This window comes from Nyctereutes procyonoides, unplaced genomic scaffold (assembly GCF_905146905.1).
Source record: "Nyctereutes procyonoides isolate TBG_1078 unplaced genomic scaffold, NYPRO_anot_genome, whole genome shotgun sequence".
Taxonomy (NCBI): Eukaryota; Metazoa; Chordata; class Mammalia; order Carnivora; family Canidae; genus Nyctereutes; species Nyctereutes procyonoides.
Window position 1 is genome coordinate 9,011,081 of NW_026575046.1, and position 27,869 is coordinate 9,038,949.

At 33.1% G+C, this 27,869-nt stretch overlaps 1 protein-coding gene across 2 annotated transcripts in view; it reads right to left on the reverse strand.

Annotated features, from left to right (window-relative positions):
* The window catches only part of CDH9 (cadherin 9), an 82,362-nt gene extending 61,568 nt beyond the window's left edge, over positions 1-20,794 (reverse strand). The window contains exon 1 of one of the 2 annotated variants that reach the window (XM_055325494.1): positions 20,567-20,794. In XM_055325494.1, coding sequence (XP_055181469.1) covers positions 20,567-20,794 — 228 coding nt within the window. The remainder of the gene's footprint in view (positions 1-20,566) is intronic. The other variant, XM_055325495.1, reaches the window with a different exon arrangement.
* Between the last annotated feature and the right edge of the window lie 7,075 nt (positions 20,795-27,869).

Here is a 27,869-nt window from a genome sequence, read left to right on the forward strand (position 1 = left end):
TGTATACATAAACCACATCTTCTTTATCCATCATCTTTCGATGGGCACCGAGGCTCCTTCCACAGTTTGGCTATTGTGGACATTGCTGCTAGAAACATCGGGGTGCAGGTGTCCCGGCATTTCATTGCATCTGTATCTTTGGGATAAATCCCCAACAGTGCAGTTGCTGGGTCGTGGGGCAGGTCTGTTTTTAACTCTTTGAGGAACCTCCACAGTTTTCCAGAGTGGCTGCACCAGTTCCCATTCCCACCAACAGTGTAAGAGGGTTCCCCTTTCTCCGCATCCTAACCTCATCTTTCTAAACCTCCTTTTACTCATGTAACATCAGAGTTGAAGGTGGTTAAAATCTCTTTTTTAAAGTTCTAGAATTTTATTTAAACACCTAAATAAGATAATGCCATGGGTATTAAGAAACTTTTTTGGGATATATTTTAAGACACAACTGATTTTTGAAAACAAATATACAAGAGACAATGAACAAAATTGTGTCCTCTTGGGAAACATATCTTATGTTCTACAATGAAAATGGTTATAAATTAGCATCAGGTAAAGACAAAGCTAATGAAAACCAATGTCTTTTTGGTCTATTTCACATGCTGTCTTCTTTCTTAAGAAAGCTTAAGTAAAAATTTTACACTGAAATATCAGTGTAATAAATTAGTGTGAAAAAATAGCTTTTTCTTTGTATGTATGTTCCTACTCCCGTGGCTGCTGGACTATGTGATTCTTGTAAACATTCATTGTAAGCCTGAGATGTCCTAGCATAGTGTCTAAAACTAACAGATATCAATACATAGTTGTAGAGTTCAATTGGGCTGTATTGATACTTTAAAAATTCAAAATCTCCTTTGCAAAAAAAAAAAAATCTCCTTTGCTTGATATCTATAGTTATTTCTTTTAATTCTATTTCCCTTGTTTTATTTTTGATATCAAGAACCCTAGACTTTTATTTTTCTCTGTCTGTTGATTTCACTAGTAGATTGAAAAAGAAATTATATACATGTAATTTGTATGTACGCATGTGTATGTATATACTTTTTTCAAAGTATGTCATATGAGTTTCAAAATTTCTTCATAAAAACCAATTTTAAATTATTGAAAATTTCTAATGATACTCTTTGCATTTTTTAATTAAAATAAATTTTAAAATGTAGTAAATTTTGAATTCTAATAATTCAAGTGATGTTAGGTTTTTGTTTTTGTGCAGAAGTCACAAAGCTAAATAGTCATTGTCTTTTTTCTTTATACTATAAACAGTTTAAATTATAGTTACTGACCATTTAAGTTTTTACTTGATTAAAGTTTTTCAAATAGCTGAGTGAAGAAATGATCATGAAACACAATGCTTTAACAGTAAAACAAATCCTTATCAATTTATTGTTTTTCTAACAACTCACCTAACCTTATAAATATGTGAAGAGAAATAACCTCATCTACCTTAATATATGTACACACACATGATGTATGTAGTTCCATATTCATATAAATTGTTTTCTCAATATTGCATTGCTTGGATATTCATTACCAAGCTTTGTTCTTCAAGTTACATCATACTTACCACGCTTGTTAATCTAACATAAATATAAGAAATAACTAAATCATTGTAACAACTCCAAAGAAGTGTGATAGGGGCAGCCCAGGTGACTCAGTGGTTTGGCGCCTACCTTCAGCCCAGGGCATGATCCTGGAGACCCGGGATCGAGTCCCACATCAGGCTCCCTGCATGGAGCCTGCCTCTCCCTCTGCCTGTGTCTCTGCCTCTCTCTCTCTCTCTCTCTCTCTCTCTGTCTCTCTCTGTCTCTCATGAATAAATAAATAAAATCTTTAAAATTAAAAACAAACAAGAAAAACAAAGAAGTGTGATAGAATAATTGAGTGCATCCTGAAATTTTTTGCATTAGTATTGAGAACCTTCATTTCTTTGCCTTCACTCAATTTTCTTTCCCTTGATTTACATAGACTAGATCTTATTTATTTGAGAAAAAACTCATTTTGCAAATTTGACCTTGTCTTGTATACATGTAAATAAGATGATTTTTCTCATAAATGTCGCAAGTTCCACAGCGATTCAAATGTCTAGTGTGAATATAATAAAAACAGTCCTGAGATCTTTACATATAATTCAAATTGAATACCAACATAAACTTTCATTTCCTTTAAACTTTCTGATCCATAGCGGGGAAAAGAATGTTAGCAGTAAAAGCCTCAGAAATGCTTCTGACATAGAAGAGGCCATTCTTATCACAATTCACACATTTCAGCTACCTTTTATTCTACTGAAGTTCCTTTGACATAAATGCAAACTCTGCTTCTTTTCAGCTTTATGCAAAGCTAAAATGGGAGCCTCTATTTCTAGCCTTGACCACAAAGTCAGAAAAGAGAATGTGTACTGTATGATTCCGGCATTATTCACCATGAAAATGGTCAAGCTGAAGCACATATTACCAGGAGTGAAATGACATGAGAGAAAATTAGGATTCACTCATTGGTCATATTATATCTCATAGAATACAAATGAAGGTTATTGCCTTGAACACATCATTTTCAAGAAGCAATTATTATACTCTGGGGAGTGCTAACTACAGCAATGCATTATCACTCCCACTATTTCATTCCAACTTCAGAGAAATACCTGTTCAGTAGGAACAACTTTAAATGGTACTATCCAGTGTGCTCTCAATGTACACAATTTATTAACTATAAGTCAAAAAGAAGGGAGTTTAGAGTGAATCATTGTCATGCAACGTATTATTATTTGTATATGTTGCTAAAATAAACTAATGCCTGAAATACACATTGACAACAGGATTTTCCTTAGGATATTTGCTCAAGAAGTTTAAAGTTTAGTCTCTTTGCAGGGAAAACTGTTCTTATTTCTCCAACAAATGTGTGTGTATGTGCGTGCATGCATGTGCACACGCACACCTGCATGCATCTGCCTAGGCTGAGCCAGGGCATTGGACTGTAACGGATTAAATAATTTTTCTTTTCATAGCCTGCACAAAAATCACTCAGAACATACTCGAGCACAAGCACTCATGTGCACACACATGTGTATACGCACACAGGGACACAACTGTGTGATTAAAAGATATAAAAACACTATAAAATATTGTGTAACAGGACAGAGAATAACAACCACTGGCTGGCAGATGGATAAACAGCTCATAAGAATGATCTCAACTGTAAACCTTTTAAATTTGAACAGGATTTTAATATGCAGAGAATAAAATGGAAGGCATATATAAACTGTGGAGATGTGGGGATTAAATGGTAAATATGGTATGATTATGCAGTGAAAAATGGCGAATGCCCTATTGTTAACAGTTTTAAAATAACAGTAGTCTCAACATATTTGAGTTTTTCCCTAGGCAAGCACCATTAAAAATGTTTGAAGAGGATAATGTGATTTAGAAGAAGTACTCTCATGGAGTATATAAAGGTAATTTGAAAGGCAAAATGAAAATCAGAGGAAATAGGACCAGTTAGAGATGTAATATAAGAAAGCTGATGAGAGACACTGAGAGACTACTTGGGGCAGAAACAGATACATCACCACATTTAGGAGTTGGGAAGATAAACTAATAGAACCAGATCAATCACAGAAGAGGAATAAACTCACGGATTTGTTTTTCTTGAATCTGTCTTGTATATTAGATGTTTTTCTGAGGCCGTGGCAGTCTAAATACTAAAAGCATCTTTATCAGGACTTACAACATATGGTCGGTTACACATTTAAAAATGTCTCTTGGTTCTGCACTTTTGTTGCAGGTTGTAGGCAGGAGGAAGAAACTAAGGAGTGAGAATGATGATTCTTAATCTTAGGATTGCTAACTGCAGCAAGGTAATAGTAACCTTATATTTTTATCCAACTTCAAAATGACACCTGGTCATGAGATGGGCTTTAAATTGATTACTGAATGTGCTCTCTATATTAGCTCTACACTATGGTTTCGGTTAATGGCTTAAGAATTTGGAAAACCTAAGCTACCCATGGTCTGTAACCTATAAAATGTTGTGCTAGGTATCTGATTACATCAATTTATCATTTGCTTTTGTTCTTTAGTTCGCAATCACTTTTTTTTTTGTTTGTTTCACAATCACTTTTATGGCAACTATTTTATCTCATATTCTTTTACTGAAGAAAGTTCCTAGAGATTAGCAGTGCAAGCCATTTTAACTGTTGAGATCCAGCTCAGAGTGAATTTAAATTTATCACAAGTATATAATTATAGAGCATTATCCATCAATTTCAACCTCTTCCATAATTGAAGCTTTTCAAGTGACCCTAACAAGAAGTTTCACCAATTTGAGTATCTGTCTCTCTACCCTAATAGGATAGAGGAAACATATGTTAATGAATATTTCTTTGAATGGGTTTTGTTTCATTTTATATTGTGATCTAATTTTTTACTATAATATCATTAATGAATTTAAGGTCCAAAACAATGTTTATAATGCATTTTTACAATTTAAAATATATTCAAAAATCAACCAAAATAATATATAATGTTTATATTATTTAATATGGCTCAATTTTACTTCATTACCTTACATAATATATTTTAAAACCTAATTCATTCTCTCTTTTGCTTCATTTTGTTAAGATCATATCTTCATGTTAAGGTCATATTTAGTGAGCAAAATGATGATTTTTGTACTTATGAAGACAAATAAATAGGCATGAGATATAACTTGTCCCTTTTGCAAATTTCCACTAAAAACAGTTCAGTGAGTTTGGGAAATATCTGCCTGTTTAGTTTAGCTCTGTCTTGTGCTTAATGAGTGCAATGATAATAATAGTGATAATAATATCATAGTCTTGTGCTCAAAAACCTGGATTAAAATCAACATTGAATTGAGTGTTAATATGTCCCAGGCACTGAACTCTTAAAAAAAAATCTGTATTTTCAAAGAATAAATTGTCTGAATAGATATAATAGAAGATTTTTATAAAATGCAGTAAAAACAAAGGGTGTTTTTTATTTCACATAATTCCGTTATATAGAGAGAGGAGTAAAAGATTAGATAGGTCAAAGATAAAGACTAGTTAGTGACAGCTGAGTTCTTGCCTTCACACTCTTACTGATATATTGATGGAATAAGTGGGAATGTTCAACTGCGCCAGGGGGGAAGGGGTACTAATCACTGATTTCACAGGGTGTTTGAGATGCTGTAACTGGAAGAGCAGAAGTATAACCCTAAAACAAACTTGCTGGTCCAGACAATAAATGAATAGAAAATGTGTACAAATGGCCACTGCAGTGTTTTATATAAGTGATGAATCACTAAATTCTACTCCTGGAACTAATATTACACTATATGTTAATTAAAATTCAAACAAAAACTTGAAATACATACTAAAAACAAACAAACCCCAAAACCAAAAAAAAAAAAAAAATAATGGCCACTGTAGATGTTCATTTGAAGGTTGGATTTTTTTTTTTGGCAAGAAGTAAATAGTGGACCACCGTATTTCTTATTAAGCTAGAAAATCTCCACATACCAATGATTTATCCTTTAGAGTGACGTATCACAGCAAGGAATCAATTCACACTATTCCCTATGATAAACATAATCTGAAAGTTCTACTTAATATTCTAAAACAAGAAATAGAAAAAAAATAGGTGTATCTTCTTTTGAATAGACACATTGGGAAAATATTATCTCACAATATTACGAGCCTTAGTGGTACATGAATCCTGCATTCACATTATGGAGTGTTTCTCAAAAGCAATCTTGATATTTAGCGGCATTGGACAAATATACCCACTAGAATAATCATGAAAACATGATCAAAACAGGTATGCAGGCAGACAGCCAAAAGTGATGACCAATCATAAGAGAAGTACTGCAAAGGATATGACCTTGAGTTATGCTTTTTGTGGCCTATTCCATTATCAGACTCTTCCTCTGACGGTACTTTCCAGTTATGGGGTTTGTGACCATATATTTAGAGCCCAGGCAGAGAAGCAGTATTATTTGGATGAGAAGACAGTGGGCAAAGTTTGCCAGAAGAGCTAAAAATTGGAGAGCACAATCTTACTGAGGGATCACAGAGAGTGGAGCCCTAGGTCTCTCTGCTAACATCTCCAACTTGATGTTTAACTTTATAGGCTCAAGATCCAACTCCAAAATACTTAGTAAAACATGTCAGCAAGAGGGCCAAGAAACTGAACAGATCCCATCAGTAGGAAACAGAAATTATCTTTCAGTTATTGCCAACTTACTGTGTGTTTGCAAATACCTGAAACCTTCTGTAGAGCTCATGAAGGGATAAGCCCTGAAAGTAATGACAGTGCTGAAATAGTTCTGCTATACATGAAATCTGTACAAGCAGAAAGAGTGACAAAACAAAGTGGCCATATTGATCATTAGGAAATCCTGCTGAATGGTGTATTGAAGTTCTTTGAACAGGGATGCCTGGGGGGCTCAAAGGTTGACCATCTGCCTTCAGCTCAGGCCATCATCTCCGGGTCCAGGATCGAGTCCCGCATCGGGGTCCCTGAGAGGAGCCTGCTTCTCCCTCTGCCTATGTCTCTGCGTCTTTCTCTGTCTCTCATGAATAAGTAAATAAAATCTTTAAAATAAAAAGCTCTTTGAACAATTGGAGTGACCCTCTGAAAGTTTAAAATTATTTCAAAATAGACTTAAATACACAGGGATGTGGATTGGGATGATATTTAATCTTTAGATGAATTTTTAGTCTTCTAACCCCAAGGCATGTTATATTTTTCCAGGTAAGTCTCCTTCAGTGTTTCTAGCATCCGAAGTTCATCCTGAATCTGTGAGAGTTTCAGTCCGTTCACGTCATCACTTCCCCTTGGGACTTTCTTTTTACTCGTAGACATTCTGATGTTTAAGTGGTTTAAATCCACATTTCCTAGTGACTTGAGCACCTTGTTATACATACACTTATTGGCCACTTCAGTATCAATAGTGAAATAACTATTCAATCATTATGCTCATTTTTATATTTGCCTACTCATCTTTTCCTTATTGTTTGACATACTTCTGTAGGTATATAATATTCGTCATACCTATTATGGCATGTGGTATATGTATTAAAATTACCTTTCTTAATATGTAGACATTTATCAACTCATACATCCAAATAAATATTTCAGCATCTATAACCTAAGAACATGACAATTGTCTAAATAATTATGATATAATTATAAAATTAAAGAAATTTAATAATATATTTAACATTAAAATAAATAGTCCCTCTTCAAAAATGCCTATAGTTCTAATAACTAATTTATGATAATATTGCTACCAATATTCAGCATTCAATCCCAGGTCACACATTTCCTCCAACAGATATGTCATGTTAGTCTCTTAATTCTGAAACAGTTCATGAGTCTAGCGGAAATTGAAAAGGTAAGTTTAAAGGTTTATGAAAATGCAAAGGACCTCTTAAGAGGAACATGGTTTAAATGACTGATTAAAAGATAAAACAGTCATGCTTCATAATTACCATAACCTGGTATTAACATAAGGATAAACAAAAAGATCAACAAACACATGCATATATAAATAGCCACATGAATTACACAAAAAGTGGCCATTAGAATTAGATACAGAAATGATCTTTAAAAACACAATGCTGGAGCAAATCTAGGTCTCTATGTGTTCTATTATCTCTACTTTACATCTAGTCCATAAATGAATTAAATTGGCTTACATAGTAGATAAAACAATGATGTTTCCAGGAAAAAGCAAAAATCTCAATGATAGGCAAATGTCTCTTCAATCTCTTCAATAGGACACCAAAACTAACAAACTCAAAGGAAGAAATTCATTAGTTGAACCAAATTAAAAGTAAGAAACTTTCTTCATTTGGGGACACCTGGGTGGCTCGGTGGTTGAGCGTCTGCCTCTGGGTCCGGGAGTGATCCTGGAGTCCTGAGATAGAGTCCCACACTGGACTCCCATAGGGAGCCTGCTTTTCTCTCTGCCTGTGTCTCTGCCTCTCTCTCTCTGTGTGTCTTTCATGAATAAATAAATAAAATCTTAAGGATGAAAGAAACTTTCTCTATTAAAAGACACTATGATGGTAGTGAAGTTAGCTGAAATTAGGAGAAAATAATTTCAGTATCTCCTGAAAAAATGACTTGTATATATACAAACTTTTATAAAGTGGCAAGGCAAAGTTAGATAGCAATAAAAGCATAAGTAAATATATGGAACAAATGGAACATTCACAAATTTCTGAGGAAGTATATGTTCGTTCAATATTTTGAAAACATTTTATGAGCATCTACTAAAGATAAATCTATGCCCACTCTGGGATTCAGGAATCTCACTCTTAAAAATATACCCAAAGAAAATGAATCCACATGTAACAATAAAAATATGTAAGAATCTTTATAGATTCTTATATAGATTCTTATATATATCTATATAAATCACATCTAGTTAGAAGCTCATCAATCATTTATTAATAGAACAAATTAATTTTGGCATATTTAAACAGTGGCATAATGTACAGCCATTGAAAGTTAATCCTACATATAATGTCATACTTGAACCTGTCCTGCATAAAGTTGAAATATAGAAGCCAGGCATACTGTGTAATCCCATGCATATAAAATTCAACTACTTGCAAACTTATCAATAGGAATTGGAGTCAGCAAAGCAGTAATCTTTGAGAAAACATTGATTAGAAAAAACTGAATGAAACAGTACCTTTTTACACACCCCAAATTTTTTTATATTGTGATTTTGGTCATATTAACATATATAAATAGGAATGGTAAATAGGTAAATAAAAATTTCACTGACCTGTATATTTACACACATTAGTTTGTACATGTACATCTTAAACAAATCAAGTTGGCAACACATACCCATACAAACATATGCATTCATTAAAATCCTTATCTATTGTTGCAGAATTATTTGTTTACAGTCATTATTTATTGCTTGTAATGGGGTTCTTCATAATGTTATTTTTATTTGACACAATATTACACAGCAATTAAGAACTATTTCTAGAAAATCATTTTAGGACATCAAAATATGCTCACATTTTAATCTTTGGAATGCTCCACTATCTGCATGCATTTATCCTCTCTGTGTACACTTTTTTCTTTAGAAAGGAGACCATTTTATCATTGATCAACTCTAGTTTTAAAGTTATTCACAATTTTCTAACTGCACTTTTTGCACTGTCATTCCAAACCTTAACATTCTGTATTATTGCTTTTTGACTTAGGAGTTAAAGAGAATAGCAAAGGACATGGTGATAATGGCTGAGTGATCCAAGGCAAAGAGAGTAAAATTAGCAGGCAAAAGCTGGAGAACAAATACGTAACAGCAATTTCCTGGTATCTCTAAGAGTTATTTTTAAATGTATGTTTAAACCTCACTGACTTTCTTTCAATTTCTCTAAAGCTTCAAATAAATGGTCAAAAAATAATCTCTATGAAATTAATTCTAAATGTTATTAGTTTTCATAATCGATCACCCTGTCACTGTTTTCTTGAACTTGATGGAACTGTGAATGTCACAACGTTTCAGTACATTAAAAAATATTATTGAAGTATAGTTAACATACAATGCCATATTAGTTTCAGATGCACAATATGGTGATTTGACAATTCTGCACATCACTCAGTACTCACCATGGTAAGTGTAGTCACCATCTGTCACCATAAAGCTTTATTATGTTATTGACTACATTCCCTATGCTGTATTTGTTATCTCCACGACTTACTTGTTTTATGACTAGAAAATTGTACTTCAACCACGTTGTTCATTCCCTCCCTCTTCCCCTCTGTGTTTAAGAACCTATTGTTTGTTTTGTTTCTTAGATTTCACATGTAAGTGAAGTCATATGGTATTTGCCTTTCTCTATTTCACTTAACATAATACCATCTAGGTCGATCCTTGTTGTTACAAATGGCAAGATGTCATTTTTTATGGCTGAATAATATTTCATTGTGTATATAGACCACATCTTCTTTATCCATTCATCCTTCAGCGGATACTTTTAGAACTAATGAATTCAACAAAGTTGCAGGACACAGATTTAAAATACATAAATCTGTTGCACTTCTATATATCAATAACAAAGTAGCAGAGAGAGAAATTAAGAAAATGATCCCATTTACATTTGCACCACAAAAGACCCCCACAAAAAACAACTACCTAAGAATAAATTTAACCAGGGAGTGAAAAACCTATAGTCTGAAAACTAAGACACCAATGAAAGAAATTGAAGATGGCACAAATAAATGAGAAGATGTGTGATGCTCATGGATTGAAAGAATTAATATTATTAAGTTGTCCATACTATCCAAAGCAATCTACAGATTCAGTGCAATCCCTATCAAAATACCAATAGCATTTTTTTCACAGAACTAAAACAATAATCCTAAAATTTTAAGAAACCACCAAAGACTTTAAGTAGCCAAAGCAGTCTTGAGAAAGAAGGATGAAGCTGAAGGCGTAAGAATCCCAGATTTCAAGATACGCTAAAAAGTTATAGTTATTAGAACAGTATGGAAAAGTACAAAAATATACACATAGATCAACAAAACAGGATAGACTATTGGCCTTAGATGTTTCTCTTGAGGCAAGGGAAACAAAAACAAAAATAAACGTTGGGGCATCACTTAAAAAAATAATACTTTTCTGACTAGAGCATTTTTTGTTAGTTCTTCCAAAACCAGTGACCAGAGAAGGTACTTTGTGGACATAAAGTGTAGGCAGTGTCTAAGAGCATATTTACCCTTCTCATCTGTCTTTCTTCTCTGGGCTGGGGATGGTCGAAGATTTTAACTTCCAATTTGATCTTCCAATTTATCATGAGCAACACAAGTTGTTATTTGCTAATATTAGATTAACAGAAGTAGGAAAAAAATGAAAATTTTCTCGTACTTCCAGTCTATAAAATTTGAAGATAGATACTGAAGTTTTTTGACTTAATTCGGAGCTGCCATTATAATGGATGTATGGGAAATACTGACATAACTTTGTATTTATGATTTTTCATTATATTCCTCTTAATGATTTCCCTAATATCATTACATAATAAAATTTCACGATTCCTTTGTTGACATTTTTGAAGCAATACATGTATTGCATTCATTTGTGTAAAAATATATTTAGCCCATTGTAAATTAGAATTTAATTTTAAAAATTAGTGTTTTTTAGAACAAATGGAGTATAGTTTATCTTGTTTTGTTTTACATAAACAAGTTGGGTTTAATTCTCATTGTAGGTAAATGTGTCTGGTAAACTCTGAGATTTCCAATAATGCACCAGAAAAGGATAATTTAGGAGCTAGGATGATATACTAAGATTTAGGGTTACACCACAGGACTAAGAGAATAAATAAAATAGTCTGCCTTGAAAATTCTAAAAGCCTACAGAGAATCAAAGTAGAATCTCACAATTTCACTTCCTGCTGGGACGAAAATCAACAATCTTCAGGGAAGAAAACAAAATCCAGAACCTTCACAATGTGTTACCCATAATACCCAGTATGTAATCTAAATTTTATAGAGATTTAAAAAGCAGAAAAATATACCAAGAGGATAATCAATAGAAATAGATAAAAAATAACTCAGATGTTATATTTAACAGGCAAAGGCTTTAAAGATTACTATCTTAAATATATTAAAGAATTTATAGGGCATACTAAAATAATGGTTGCATATATAAGGGATTCCATAAATTATATGAAAAATCTAACCTGCAGAAAAGGAAACCTAGGACTGGAAATTATAACTTCTGTAAAAAATATATATAACAGTGAATTGGGCACAGATACAATAAAAACAATAAATGTGATGACACTAAAAGCAAATTATCCAAATAAAAGCACAGATATAAAGATATAGTGAGAAAATATACAGCAAGTCTCATTGATGTATAAAGTGATTTGTAGCGCCTTAATATATTTGTCTTTGGAGTTCATCCTCTCACCAAGAAATAGAGCAGGCCATGAAAATAAAAATGAGTAGACAATTAAAAATTTTGATGCAAAAAGACCAATTGATCTAAAAATGCCAGTGAATTCTAAGCAGGTTAAACAAAGTACATCTAGAGGTATCTGGATAACTTAATCAGCTAAGTGTCTGACTCTTGGTTTTGGCTTAGGTAATGATCTCAGGGTTGAGAGATCAAGCCCCATATCAGGCTTGTGCTCAGCATGGAGTCTACTTGAGATTCTTTCTCTCTCTCCTCCCTTGTCCTTCCCCCTGCTTACAGTAAATAAATAAATAAATAAATAAATAAATAAATAAATCTTTAAAAACAAAACAAAGCATACATCTACATATCAAAGTACAACTGATGTTGAAATGGACTGTCAGTGAGCAAAAGACACTGACAGAACCGTAAAGGCAACCAGAGACAAATACACATGACATATAGGGCAACAATGATAAGAATAATGACTGACTTCCTACTAAGAGTAATAAAATCCACAATGTAATGCAGCAAAAATTTTAAGTGCGAAGAGATTAAAAAGCAAAATAAAACTCTCAGGTCAATCTATATTCCTATATCCAATTAAAATATTTTTTTCAAAAATAGAAATGAAATAATATTTTCTGATGAAAAGAAAAGCTGAAAATATTTGTTTCCATCAGATCCACACTACAGGTTCTGCTAACAGAGGTATTCATGTTCAAAGGAAATGACAGCAAATAGAAATTCAGATCAATATGAAAGAATAAAAAGCACTGACTAGAAATAGTAATTACATAATAAAACAAGATTATATTTTCTTTTTAAGTTTTTAATAAATAATGAAATGCTTCATTAAATATTAGCAACATCTGGTGCAGTTTATAATATATACAGAGGAAAAATATATGACAAATATAGAATACTGACAGAGCAAATAAAATTGTAAGATTATTGCATTGCAGGCTATAGTATATTTATTTCATTTGTATTATAAGTTAAAGATGAATTATAAAGAACAAATTCAGATACTTAAAAAAAAACCTCTGTTTAGAAGAGCTGTGTTTTAAATAGAATTGCACAAAAAGGCTGAAAGCAAAAGAATGTAAATGATAAAATGTACAAACATATTCATATATGAATTGTTGTGCCTAAGTTTGTATCAGGCAAAATAAGACCTCCAGGAAGTAGTATTATCAAAGATAAAACATGATATTTCATAAAAATAGAGCATCAATTAATCAGAAACAAATATAGTTGGCCATAGGTCTAATAACTGTGTAAAAACAAAGAAAGAAAACTTGATAGAGGTAAAGAGAGAAATTAAAAATGGAGCACTTTAATATTCTTCTCACAGTAAGAATTGGAATAAGGTGAATCAAACCTGTAACCATAGGAAATCGAATAATAACATCATCAAGTTTACATAAGATTGAAGAATACTATAGCTAGTGAGTATGCAAAACAAATTTGGAAAATAGTTTTTTAAATTGCATTTTTTCGAAACCCATTAACATGCGATAGATTTGGATCTTATTGTATTTATAGAGTACGATCAATAATAGAACATAAACTGTGGGAGAACCTTTTAATTTTTCAAGAAAAGTGTTTGTTGTAGAAACCATTGAAGAAGCTGAAACTTTCACGAAATAGCCACCTACAAATATATCCCATTTTAGGGGGAAAAAAGGCCTCTTTTCCTTTAGATTTGCCAAGTCACTTATTCATTGATCTTGAACTCATTTTGCCTCTATTAGCAGAGTTCTCAGTATGATGATTTATTGTAATCACATCCCTAAAAAATTCTGACTTTAAAATAAGTTATTTACTGAGGGAATTCCTCAAAGTGTGTATTCAATAGCATATCTAGAATGACCTCAATTACTGTATGAAATCAGTGTAAAAAAGCTTGAACATCCTTTAGAATATTGTCCTAAGTCCTTTTCCATTAACAATACCAGCATAGCTATAAAACAATTAATATGAGTTATTAGAGTTTACTGTGGACAAATTACAAAATGTTTGCGTGATCCTAGTACTAAATTAGGCTAAGTAGAATTTAGATATCAGGAATTCAGTCTGTTGGGTAACAAAAAAGTATCATCCTTCATCTAAATTGAGACTTCTATCAGGTCCTTCTCCAGCAGGTCAGCAATAATAGCATTTTGCTTATTATAGATAGAGACTTTTCTGTCCACAATAAGTTATTTTTATCTATTTCTAAGATAGAGATCAGTTCATCTTATATATTCTTATTTTTAGGACTCAGCCTTGGTGTCCCACATTGTAGTTGTTCAATATTTAAAACTAATTGAATAATAATACATAGGGCTAACATCCACATTAACATAGTCATAACTTTACAAATAAATATCCAACTTACGAATAGTGTCCTATATTGGCATATTTTGGAAGATAAGTGTTACAAATTTTCTGAAATGAATTGGCTAATGTATACCCAGACCTTTAAAATCATTCATATTTTTGAATTTTGGAATTCCACTTCTACTAACAAAATGGTCTAGGAAGTGTAATTTAAAAGACACTGAAAGTTAGCAGGTACCAGTTTTTCATCACAAAAGGGTGTGTGTGTGTGTGTGTGTGTGTGTGTGTAAAACCAGGCTAAATAGAAATTTTGGAAAAGATATAAAATTAATTTAATTAAAAATTATATATATGAGAGAAGCCTGGGTGGCTCAACGGTTGAGCATCAGCCTTTGGCTCAGGTCATGATCCTAGGGTCCCGGGATCAAGTCCCACATTGGGCTCCTGCTTCTCCCTCTGCCTATGTCTTGCCTCTCTCTGTCTCTCTTCCTGTGTCTCTCATGAATAAATAAAATCTTTAAAAAAATTATATATATAATACTATATATGGCTAATACTGAAATTTCAACATGTACAGAAACAGAATTAAATGAGAAAGACAAATTAAAAATCATATAATTAATGTAAAATTAGCAATATTAAAATATATAATGAGGAAATAAACAGAAATATGTAAGCATTTTAACCTTATGTTGGTAGTGTAATAGTTATCTTTGATTTTTTTACGATTAATTTTTAATTTTTTGGACCAAATTTTTTGTAAGGAGTACAAATTACTTTTACAATAATATAATAATAATAATAATAATAATAATAGATGATGCTTATGCTTAATATTTTTCACAATCCAAAAAAAATATTTTTCACAATCCTCTCTCTAGACCCTCCTGGAGATTTCATTCTTTTTAAATTTCTTTCTTTTTTTTCTTCAAAAACTGATGAATATGTAAATATGGATATGATCTTCTGCAAATTTGGAAGGAGAAGAAATAAGTTGATAAGTGGTATAATTTTGACAGGAAATTCTATCTGGGGAGACTGACAATGGGCTTTTTTTTTTTTTTTTTTTTTTTTTTGCTATGAGGACGCACTTGAGATAGGAATGAAAGGAAGAAGAGGTGAAATGATGGAAAAGGGTTTAGAAATACTCTCTGAAAAAGCCCCGTGACCCTGATAAAATAGAATTCAAGTATATGGAAAAGAAAAGCTTGCTTAGAGCTAAAGCTACATAGTTGTGGGGACACAGAAGACAGGCTGGAACAGGCAATGAACGATATTGAACACTTAGAATTCTATTTAAGAGAATCTGGGTTATTTTTCTAGAGATATTTTGTCCAAGAGGTTGAGATCATTCAAGAAACAGCGTGTAATACTTTTTTTTAAGAATTAAAAAAAATAACGAAGTCAAGTAAAAAGTCTATTTAGTGCGCTAATGCCGTGGCGCAGTGAAGTGGTGACATAGTGCTAGCAATTGGCAGTCAGAATTAAATGATAGGTCTCTGTTATAAAAGCAGAGTGTTAGAGTGCTCAGTGTGAAATAAGCCTTTGTAGACTGTCCAGAGAACCTAGCCTTAATGCTTAATATTTTTCTCATGTGTTTTTAGTTTTAAACAACTAACCTATAAAGAGAATTTTGGGATACAATGTGCCCATAAATCTGAAACAGCTGCCACATGTACTGCAGCACAAGTAAAGCTTTATAAAGATAATTTATTTAGATTCTGAAATGCACTATAATATACTATAAAAATCTATCAAACATCCTTCAGGAACTTTGAGACTTTATTTCTGTTTCTGTACACATCAAACTGCCATTTGCTGAAAGCCTAAGAGAACATTGCCTACCTGAGTACATTATTTTATGTATGCTTTGGGGAAATATCAATATTTAGTGCATATGTCAATATCCGTAAGTACAAAAGAGTCATCAGACAGTTTCATCACTCAATCCGATATAAACCAGACTCCTATTCGATTTCCAGTTGGTACCTGTGCTTCCCATTGTTTTAGTTAACACCTAAATCAGTTGTACAACAGTTGTAACCGAGAGTTTGATAAATGCTAAAAATCCTCTTCCATTCTGGGATTCTATAATTATACTCATGATGATTTCAGCTATGGAATAGTAAAAGTTTTTGAATTAAAACTGTAAAAAATTTAGAGCTAACCCTGTAAAAAAGACATTGTATTTAAATGGTGCCTAGTTATAGGCAGTTCCACAGCGAGGTGTGGATGGCTCTGAGCAAAGCAAATGCTTTGAATTAAAATATAAGGATCCCTGGGTGGCTCAGCGGTTTAGCACCTGCCTTTGGCCCAGGGCATGATCCTGAAGTCCTGGGATCAAGTCCAAAGTCAGGCTCCCTGCATGGAGCCGGCTTCTACCTCTGTCTGTGTCTCCCTCTCTCTCTCTCTCTGTGTGTCTCTCATGAATAAATAAATAAAATATTTTAAAAAAATAAAATATAATGCTCAATTAAGCTGATAGTTCAAATTATTTTATGAATACTAATGTTTTCCTTCTGAAGGAATAAATGCTATACCTGTCAATTTGGTATTTCTCTGTGTAATAAATATATTTTAATAATTTGATATTAATTATCAATTCTCAGTAATAGGCAAACAAATAATTAATTCTTAATCCACAACACCTCTGGATGTCCTTAGGATAATTCCTCGGTATCTAGATCTAATGTGTGAGAAATCAAATGCATATGAAGTATCTCTAATAGAATAGTAGGAGCCTTTGCTATGCTTCTTGTTAAATTTATTTAAATTCTACTCTTGAGCAGTTTTACTCTTTTGCCTAAGTAATTCAGCTATATATATCTATTCAAATTACAGGCAAACTACATGGCAATTGTCATAACCTTGTAATTCTCTTAAATAAGAACCAAAGACTTCCCTCAGTACAGGAAACAGAATGAATAAATCTCTGATAGCTTCCATCAAAAACGAGCAACCAAACTTCAGATGTCATTATTGTGGAAAACAAAAATTACTTATAATTTTTTAAAACATTTAAATCCAGTATAAAATACAAAAATCACTCTTATTTTTGGCATTCCTCACTTTCCTGTCCCGTATTGCAAAAGTCTGAAATGACATACAAAAATATTTTCTAGTTTTCGCTTATAAAAACATTATCATAATTCATTTTATTGCTCCTCTAGTCCATCCTGACAATGAAAGCAAACTGATCATCCCACTCTTGTGCAACATTGATAATGAATTAGTACAAAATCTTTCAACGGATTCACTTTCCATGCTGTATGTAAAAACAACTCATCATGGAATTCTGGGCCTTTTACGGTAGAGGCCTAACTTCATCCTATTAGGCTAGTCTGTGTGTGTGTGTGTGTGTGTGTGTGTGTTTTATATGCATAGGGCGCCATATGCAATCCCACTTCCTTGGATTTATCCACATGCAAATTTTATTAAATTCTTACTAGCTCTTCTTACCCACAAATGCAGCCCCATCGACAATCCTAGAATACATCAGAATTTTGGAGTTAAAGAAATCTTAGTGACAATTTAAACTAACAAGAATTTGAGATTTGGAAAGTTTAATTAACTTGTAAGTTCTGCACAATCAGGAGTGACCCTTGTAAGTTTCATGTTTATGTGCACATACAAGTATATTTTATTAAATTTTTGCTACTACTTTGTTTTAAAACCATTTAAACAAACTCTAAATTTTACATCAAGGATTATATATTCTTAAAACTTTATACAATTTTACATCACCTATAAATTAAAAGAGGACTTAACATTGCCTGCCATCCCAACCTCCTGTAAAACTAAGAAAAAATATGAAAATCCTTTTATATTAGATGCTTCCTAATCTCTTTGAATCATGGTGCATGGTAAATATGGTAGGTCTTTACATCACATGAAGGTCGCCAAGGGAGTGGCTCCGACAAGACTAGGCAAACAGAACAATGTGGTAAAAAAAACTGCAATCTGTGTGACATTGGAAAAGTTGAGTCCTCAGGAGAACTCAAGTATTTGATCAAGTTGAGGTGTAAAGGTCTAGTTAGTCTCTACATATGCAAAAAAATAATGATTTCAAAAGCTGGAGAATAGGTTAGGAGAGTTTGTAGAGCTTTAAGAACTTAATGAGCACTAAGTATTTGGAAGCCCACTCTTAGAGTGAACTAAATATATGGGGCATGGTACATCTAAGACAAGGCCCTATTACAAAACAGAGATAACATTTTTTCCCCCAAAAGCAGTACAGGTGTTTTATTTTGTTGAAGTTTCTCTTTCATACATGTGTTGCCTTCCAAGTATAATATGAAAACAGTTGACATATAGTTTGATTATCTTCATTTGACAAAAATTCTTCTTATTATAATGTGTTTACACTTTTGGCTCATAATCTGGTGGTCAAGGATAAATGGGCACAAAAAACTGAACACCTTAACTTATGTCCATGAGTTAAAAAAAGGGGGTTATTTTCCAAAGCCAAGTGATAAAATATTTTATGAAAACTAATTAAATAAAACTATGCACACATTTAGTTCCTAATTTTTGACAGATTACTGAACTAGTTAAAAATAAGCAGGATGGTACAAAAAGATCTAATGTATAGTGTATATTTTAAAATGTCCGTGCAGTAACGGTGTCTGTTAATCACTGCATAATCAGTTCTTAGGAGGAAGCTTTTTTTTTTTTTTTTGGAAGCTTTTTTGTTTACAGCTAAAAATAACTGATTGTGGTAGAGCCTTGATCGCGTGGCAATTGAGTATCTCTCTTTATCTGTGGCTATTCTTCTGCATCTGTGAATCTCCAAGGATGAAACCCTCTATGTGAGACCTCATGAACTGGATGTGTCCTTTATTCACTGTCTTAGAAAAAGAATCATGAAGCAATTTCAAGTCCTTAGACACAAACATTTGTCAGTTGAACTTGAAATATCCTGATGTTAGTTATTAACTATACTTTGGAAAGTGATGTTAAATGAGGGATGCAGGGTGATGCCCTATGACTAACCTGAGGAGAAATAAGAGGGAAAAAGGAATCAGCAAGTGAACTATATGGGGCAAAATGAGTATGACCCATGGAACCAGAGGAGAGAGATATCAAAAGAAGAGGAAATAATAGGCTTCTGATAAAAGAAGCTACATTTGAAAAAAATACACCGTCACACACACAAAATGAAAAATTAGATCAAGATTTTGGCAATTTCACAGAATAAATGTATTTCTGGTTTAAAAGCAATTGGCATGACTTTTGTGATATCAGGTACTTTTTATAGTTTTATTTTTGTCCTATTCTATCTTACCTGCCTTGTGTTACCAGCAAGTCAAAGAATACTCAGACCATCGCAGTCACTTCTAGTATCATGTGCAGAGAATCAAGAAAACAGTACATATGATTTATGGGCAATATGAGTAGCCATCATTGTTTATTTTGTTCTATTCTTAGAATTTGAAAGTATCTCAGCATTAGGCACATACCTGGGACAATGCAGTGAATAAAGGAATTGTCCTGTATATAGAATGATATGAGTGAGACTGGTATGGGGAGGATAGATAATAGAAAATTCTGGACATTAGATCATGTCATCTATTTTGAGACAGAGAAGAAACAGGAAGAGAAAAGTTATGAATGTGTTTTCTCAAAGTGGGATATAAGAAGGGAAAGTTACATATTCTCTATTCCATTTGTTCCAGAGTGCTAATGAGCACCTGATGCTGTTGCTGCTAGGATGGTTTTAACTAACTAAAGGTTAAAAAGGTACTGCCTTCTTCTTCTATTTTCTTTCTCCTTCTAGAATCCTTTGGTCTAGATTATAGGCAGGAAGTGGTTCAGCTTGATATTAAGAAGCAGAGCATCTAGATAGAAGTAATTGTACTTGTTCTTATACACAGTATACTATTCAAATTATAAATTGTTTATTAGTACAGACCAATATAATTTTCGATATATTATTGTATTTTTTTGCCTGACGTAGCACACTAGATTATTATTTATCCAAGATGTTAAATTAAATTTCAAAGACAGGCTTTAAAATCTTGTAATGCACACACATAAACTTAAATCATATAGAGCTGATTAATAATGACTCAAGTCCGCATATGACATTTTATTTTGAGGCTTGCTATGGATACTGACTGACATTTAGCTACCTGAAGAAATCACATTCCCCATTCTAGCCTCCTGCAAACGCATACAGTGCTATGCCTTCGGCACATCATAATTAGTTAAAATTTTAAAATAATCATTCTTTTAAATATTCAGCATGGGAGGTTGCTAAAAAAAATAAATAAGTTGCTATGATTTTCAGCTCCTAGATTTATCATTAACCAACTCTTACCTTGCCAACATATTGTGTATCTGTACCTGTGTACTCTTCCAACAAGAAGAACTGATTCCACATCCAGCCACGCTTGGTGCGATGTAACTTTTTACCGTCATCTTTTGTCAGATCCACCGCCCTTTTGCTTGGTAAATCACTATTAGCTTTCTCTTGTAGTGGGATAGCATCCACTGTATGAAACATATAGGTCCAGATGAATACTGATAGGCAATAGTAAGTCCTCATTATAAGCAGGTTCAGCAGGATCTCAAAGTCTATGTACGATCTGATTCCCCTGAGGAGTAGAGGGAGAAAAATGCTTTATGGGTTGTGTTTCATTTTCATATAACCTGTAAACTATAAAACTTTTCTAAATGTTATTAAAATTTTATGAATAATAGAGGTGCCTGAATGGCTCATGGTTAAGAGAATACCTTTGGCTCAGGTCATGATCCCAGGGTCCTGGGATTGAGCCCCATGTCATCAGGCTCCCTGCTTCAGGGGGAGTCTGCTTCTCCCTCTGCCTCTCCTCCCACTCAATCTCTCTCTGTTGTTCTCTCTCTCTCAAATAAAATCTTTAACATATACAATTTTGCGGACAATATACTATATGTACATTATGTACAATATGTACATTATTTTTCCATGTTACGTCAGTGAACCTCACATATCACATGGCTAGGTAAGGAGACATGTAGCACAAATAAATTAAACAAAATTAACAGTTGACTTTAGCATCACTATATTGAAGCCTATAAATAAGAACATATTTATAATTTAAAATACTAAATATTTGAAAAAAAATTAAGTCCTACAATATACCAAAGATTATATTGAGTGTTCCTAAAGTCTTTGAGATTAGTTTATTTATTAATTATACATATATATGAGCTTATATATTTTAAATTACACCGTTCTCTGTGCACATTTTATTGACGTTTACAATATTTCTTCTCTTCCTCCAAATCTTCCTCCTCCCTCTATTCCTCCTCTTCCTCTCTTCCTCTTCCGTGTTCTTCTGTAACATGATAAGATTTTCCCTCATGGCAAATTAAATTATACCAAATGTACTTTGGATTGTGTCTTACAATACCTAACACCATACTATGTTGATCCTTTATGATTGATAACTATATTTTTTTCTAACAATCAGTTTAGTAAGTTACTCAGATTTGTTGGAGTCTGAAGAAAATATGTTCCAAATGGAAACATTTTACCTAATAATTAAAAAAAACCCACACATTTATTTCCTAAAATAATAGGAAAAATGAGAACATAAATTTGGCATGATTTTAAAATTACAGATGAGGTCTCACTATGGGATAATTTGATGCAGAATTTTGCTGCAAATAATGTCTCTCAGTCAAGATGGTAAGTTGATTTTTCTTGAAGTAAAAAAAAAATATATGGTAATTCATTTGGTATTCCAGAATTAATTTATTTATTAAAAAATTGGTTTTATTTGTGAAACATTTCATTCAGAAGATGTAAAATTATAATAATGCTGCTGGTGACGGATAATGATTTTGGTAAGCAATAGAAACCCATCTTAGGGATCCCTGGGTGGCGCAGCGGTTTGGCGCCTGCCTTTGGCCCAAACTAGTATAGGCAAAAAAAAAATTCATTGGATCATAAAATCAAGTGACATGTAGAAAGAAAGGAATGAAAGGCACAAAGAGGCAACTGGGCCTTTCCTGCTCATAAAAACAAGAATTAGGGGCTTGGCTATTTAGTACTATTCTCTCTCGCTCACTCCTCTCTCTTCTCTTGCTCTCAACTAAGCCTCCTCAACCTGGTGGGATATAGAAATATATAAAGTTCAGGTTTAACATCTTCCGATCCAGAAAACTACTGATAGTATTTTCTAATCTGAGTTTGAAAAATTCTGGGAATGGACTTTAATTTACCTGGCTTAGGCCAGATGCCCAACACTGGACCATACATCTCTGGAGTCTGTTGTTATCAAGGCATAAAGGTCAAACACATGCTTCTAGCTTGGCTTTATCCCTTATTGCCTGTGAGATTTGGGGATATTTACTCGGTCTCAAACTACTTTTTCCTATAAAAGGAGAATAATTAATATCTGACTCACAAAGTAGTTATTAATTTTATGTTGAACTTTAATCAATAAAAAGTAATAGCTATTTGTATCACAAGGACTTTATTTTATTTATACAAGAACATATACCTACAAGAAAATTGAGGTGGGAAGAATTTCAAGTCATCTGACCAATGAACAAGTAGTAAGTATTTAGGAACTAATTTTTAGACACACAGCCTTAAACAATATGTCTTACAAAAGATAATGTAAGTAGTTAGTGTAGTCCTAACATCCAAATTTTCCAAATGTTAATGTCACCATCATCATCAACCATTGCTGTTTCCACTATAGCCATATATAAAATATATATATATATATATATATATATATATATATATATATATATATATCAGATAGAGAATGTTGGCTGGCAGATAATAGTGTGGATGCTTGCTATGGTCCAGAGCTATTGGCTCTGTCGAGCACGTATGTACTCTAATTTTTATACTTATTATTTAAAAAAAATCTTACCTAACAAAATACACATATATGGTCCCAAATCCACACATTCCAAAATGAGAGAAATCAAAATCATATTAGTTTTTGACTATGAAATCTCAGGTGAATCTTACCTTTTATCAAATTTTAAGTGGCTATTTATAATCCTGTAAATTGAACCACCACAAATTAAAACTCTGAAATAAGTATCAGAAAACTACAATGTCAAAAAGTGCTTAGAAAAAGTGCAAGGGCAACGAACCCTCTAGGGCCGTGAGCACAGGACATGCCCTGCATTTTGGTGAAACAGTGATGGTGTAGTGTGGGAAAATGGGCAACTGGAGAAGGAGAATCTCAAGAACAGCTGGTATTTCACTTTGATAAAATGCAACAAACTCCTTAGTAGACCACACTGGTCACCTGTTTTTTTTTTTTTTTTCCCTACTGGGAGATGTCTTCTCATCATTATCCTTACTGACCACTCTTGCAAGAGAAATTGGACAGTGTTCTTTATTTCCTGTGGTCTGTTCTAATTCCAATGCCCACTCTGGGTGGAAGCCTTTAAGCAGAAAAATCCAGTTGTAGTAGATGAAGCCAGGATCCTGTAGGTCTTTATAAGCTAGAGGAAAAAAATCTGCATTCATTTTCAGTGCAATGGATATCAGTTGGAAGATATGGACACGAAATAGTTAGAAAAGATCAATTTGACTGCAGAGTGGAAAATAAGCTGGAGGGTAGGCAAGAGATCTGGTTAAGGAGGGAGGTCAGTTAGAGTCTATCTCTCTAGTCAAGAGACAGATGGCAATGGCCTATAGAGAAGTGGTCCGCAGTGGACATTGATACTGGGCTCAGGGTCTCTTTCATTCTTCAATATGCGCACACACATTACATGCGCTATAATTTTTGCATGCTTTCGCCTCTAATGGCCTACACCTGCAACTCTCTTTGGAGGACTTCCCTGGGCTACTGGAGCCACTTTGCTCACATGCACAGGGGGCTTAAAGTGCCTACAAGTGTTCAGTCATCTCCCATGGAATCCCTGAGCCATTGTCTAACAGGTGCAGAAGTATGGAAATCCACACTTTATTTACAATCCAGAGTTCCCCCACAGAATCATGCTGAGGCTGCAACCTCAAAAAATCATAACCTGTTTGGATTCTTGCTTCTGTACTGCTTTCCCATGCTCCCTCTCACTTCCTGACCTGCGAGCAACTTATTAACCAATAACTTATTCACAAATACTCGCTTCAGGATCCACTCTTGGGAAATGGACCAAGGATGTGAATACAATCCACATATGAATATATCAAGAAAAGTAGATACTACTGTCTCATGTGTTAGTTATGGAAGGTGGAAAAAAAAAGACAAATAAAGTGTAACTTCTGGATTATTAGTTTGTGACCGGAGTAGACTATTGTGCCATTTTGGGGAGTGTTGCTTATAGCAGAGAAAAGATGATCTATTAGAAAAATAAAGAATCAAAAAAAAATTTAAAAAAAGAAAAATGAAGAATCAATTTTTTTCTTATTTGTGGTCATTTTTATTCTACTTACTAATGACATTTCAGCATGTTAATCATAGGAAGCAAAATGACTCACTGTCCTACTAATATAATTTAGTGTAATTTATATATTTATGACAACTCTTTAAGACGGGTTTTTCTATAGTGCCTCTTATGATGATAAGAAAAATGAGGCACAGAGAGGTTAAATGACTTGCCCAAGTTTATGTGAGTAGAGACAGAATAATTGAGAACTAAATCAAGGTATGCCCTTGAATTGGGCTCCACTGCTCCAGAAATGGCCTAACATCTGTGATACTGGCAACCAACACTTATTCTAACGTATGTTCTGTGTTCTAGACACTATTCTGAACTCCCATCACAGAAATACTACAAGGGGGGTTCCCTGGGTGGCTCAGCAGTTTAGTGCCTGTCTTTGGCCCAGGGCGATTTCCTGGAGACCCGGGATCAAGTCCCGCATCGGGCTCCCTGCATGGAGCCTGCTTCTCCCTCTGCCTGTGTCTCTGTCTCTGTCTCTCTCTCTCTCTCTCTCTCTCTGTGTGTGTGTGTCTTTCATGAATAAATAAAATCTTAAAAAAAAGAAATACTGCAAGGAAGGTATGAAAACATTAGACAAAGGAGTAAACTAAGGCTTTGCTTGTTGAAGTAATCTGTTAATATCACAAGGTGGTAGTCACCTGTGGGAAAGATGGGAGGTATCCGGGATTTGAACTCTGTTGGACTGTGTCAATGTTCCTGATATTAATTGTACTCCTACTAAGTAATATCACTCCATATGCACCCACCTGGGCCTTCCTTCACGTGCTTTAACCAAGACCCAATTCAGGGTCTTTAGTCACAATCTGACCTGGAATGGTCTTATTATTTTCAGTCTCTCTATCATATTCCGCTTTCTTGAGGAGTCTTCTTTAACAACTTTTTCAAAAATAGCTTATCCTATTTTGGTCTCTATTGATTTCTTTTATACTATCCATTTATTTCCTACATATTATCCACCATGATTTTAATGGTGTCTTTCATTTAGTGAATTACATGTTTATTGACTGCTTCCTCCAGTTATGGTGTAACTTATACGGTATTGAGATATTTTGTAAATCACTGTGTTCTGCATAAAATAGTTATTGATATACAGTAGGTACCTAATATGTATTTATGAAATTAGTTAATTGACTCATGCTTAAATGGATAATCCTCAGTTTGAGTCTGGGATCACCAATGAGATTGCCTTAATGGTCCATTGCATAAACAAGCAAATAGAGATACGGAAAGAGCTGAACTGGGAAGAAATGTGCCTTTGAAAGAACTCTAGTGTGTTTTTTCCTAACAAATGAACTACGATCTGTATTTCCAAAATAAGAGTAATATGCATAAAAATGTGCATAACGTGGGCTTAAGTATGAGCTTCAGTACATGATTGGTATAAATTATAGACTGTTTGTTTAAACTTGAATCCCTTTCACTAAATATATTCTTTATTTTCCTCATAATTTTTGGCATAATTCTTTCACATTTAGGAAATATTTGTGTACCCCTCCAGTGGCCAATTTAACACCAGTACAGTCCTCTGCTTTTAGACAAAAGTACATATTATAAAAGGTTTTTTATTGCATTTTGTTTTAAAGTTAGTAATTCTTATCTCATGGAGTTTATTAAAAATTCTTCCCATTCCTTTATTTATTCAATAGCAACAAGCTGATTACTAAATTTTCTATGCTTAATTATCTCTATCAGCCTTAAATGTTCTGCATTTTAATCATATTTTTGTTGATAAATAAATACCACCAGATGCATTTTAAAGTACAATATTTTAAATTCGCTTTAACTTTGATTTTGTAATCAGGGAATTCACTTGAATCTTGTTAACTTTAAAAACTGCAAATTGTTTTATTATTATTCTCTTGTTCCTATAATTATATTTCAATTGAATTTGAGAAAAATGGCTGCTGGCTATTTGTGAATCCAAAAAAATGTGCATTATTGTAATTAAGTAGGATGTTCAGCACATAAAATCCACATATGAACTTAAATTATATCATTATTTCTTATCCCTATAGTATAAACTCAGATAAAGTATTTTCATAATTCCAACCTTGTTTTTTAAGCAGTTTCTCAGATGAAATGTACAAATAACACAAGTATATATGATAATTTTAGTATTTTATTACTATTTGTAATCAACAAAGTACTTCCATATACATTAACCTATTTATCTTTTTAAAAAATGTGGATGTGCTCATATAATTTAAATCTTTTTCCCGGTAAGATATATGAAGATTGGAGAGATGAAAAAAGCTAATTCTGATTACCCAGTTACTTAATGGTGTGGGCAAAAGTCATCTTCATATTGTTTGATTCCTTGGCCAGTGATCATTCCAACATACTATTGTGGGGTTTTTTTGGGTTTTTTTGTTTGTTTGTTTTTTTATCATTTGGAGAGACAAATCTGACAGCTTAGTTAGGGAAACATAAAGAACAAATTCTATGAATTTGAATAGACATTAAAATTATGAGTCTTACATAATCAAGGAACTATTTAGGGATATATGTTTTAACATAACTATTTTTCATAGTAATTGATGATTCTTACACTGATTATAAATATGAATTTATTTATAATATGAATCATATGCATATATATAATTGGATTATTGGTTTGTTATGTTTATTTTTTAAAGATTTTATTTATTTATTCATGATAGAGAGAGAGAGAGAGAGAGAGAGGCAGAGACACAGGCAGAGGGAGAAGCAGGCTCCACGCCGGGACTCGATCCGGAGACCCCAGGATTGCGCCCTGGGCCAAAGGCAGGCGCTAAACCGCTGAACCACCCAGGGATTCCCTCAATATATATTTAAGGTCTCTAAAATCATTTTTTTGATTTTTTCAACAAACCTCATATTCAATTATTGTCACATTGCAATTTAGGATTTTACCCTTACCTGATAAATTTATATAATGATCTCAAGAAAAACAGAAATTGATGGGAGAAATATGAGCTGCAGGTTTGTATAAGGATTTCTGAATAGTTGACATTAAGTAAACTCTCAGTTTTTAATATTTAGCTTTAGGTTGTTAAAAAATTTGCCGTATAGACTGGTATCAGAAGAGAAACTCTTGAATCAGGTTTTGCCAGTGTCCTATCAAAATAAAAATAATAAAATTGTACATAATGGAATATAAAGACAAATATAAAATATATAGAATTATATAAGGAGATGTAAACAACCTATTTCCAGAATCTGAGAAAAGTAACCACAATCTA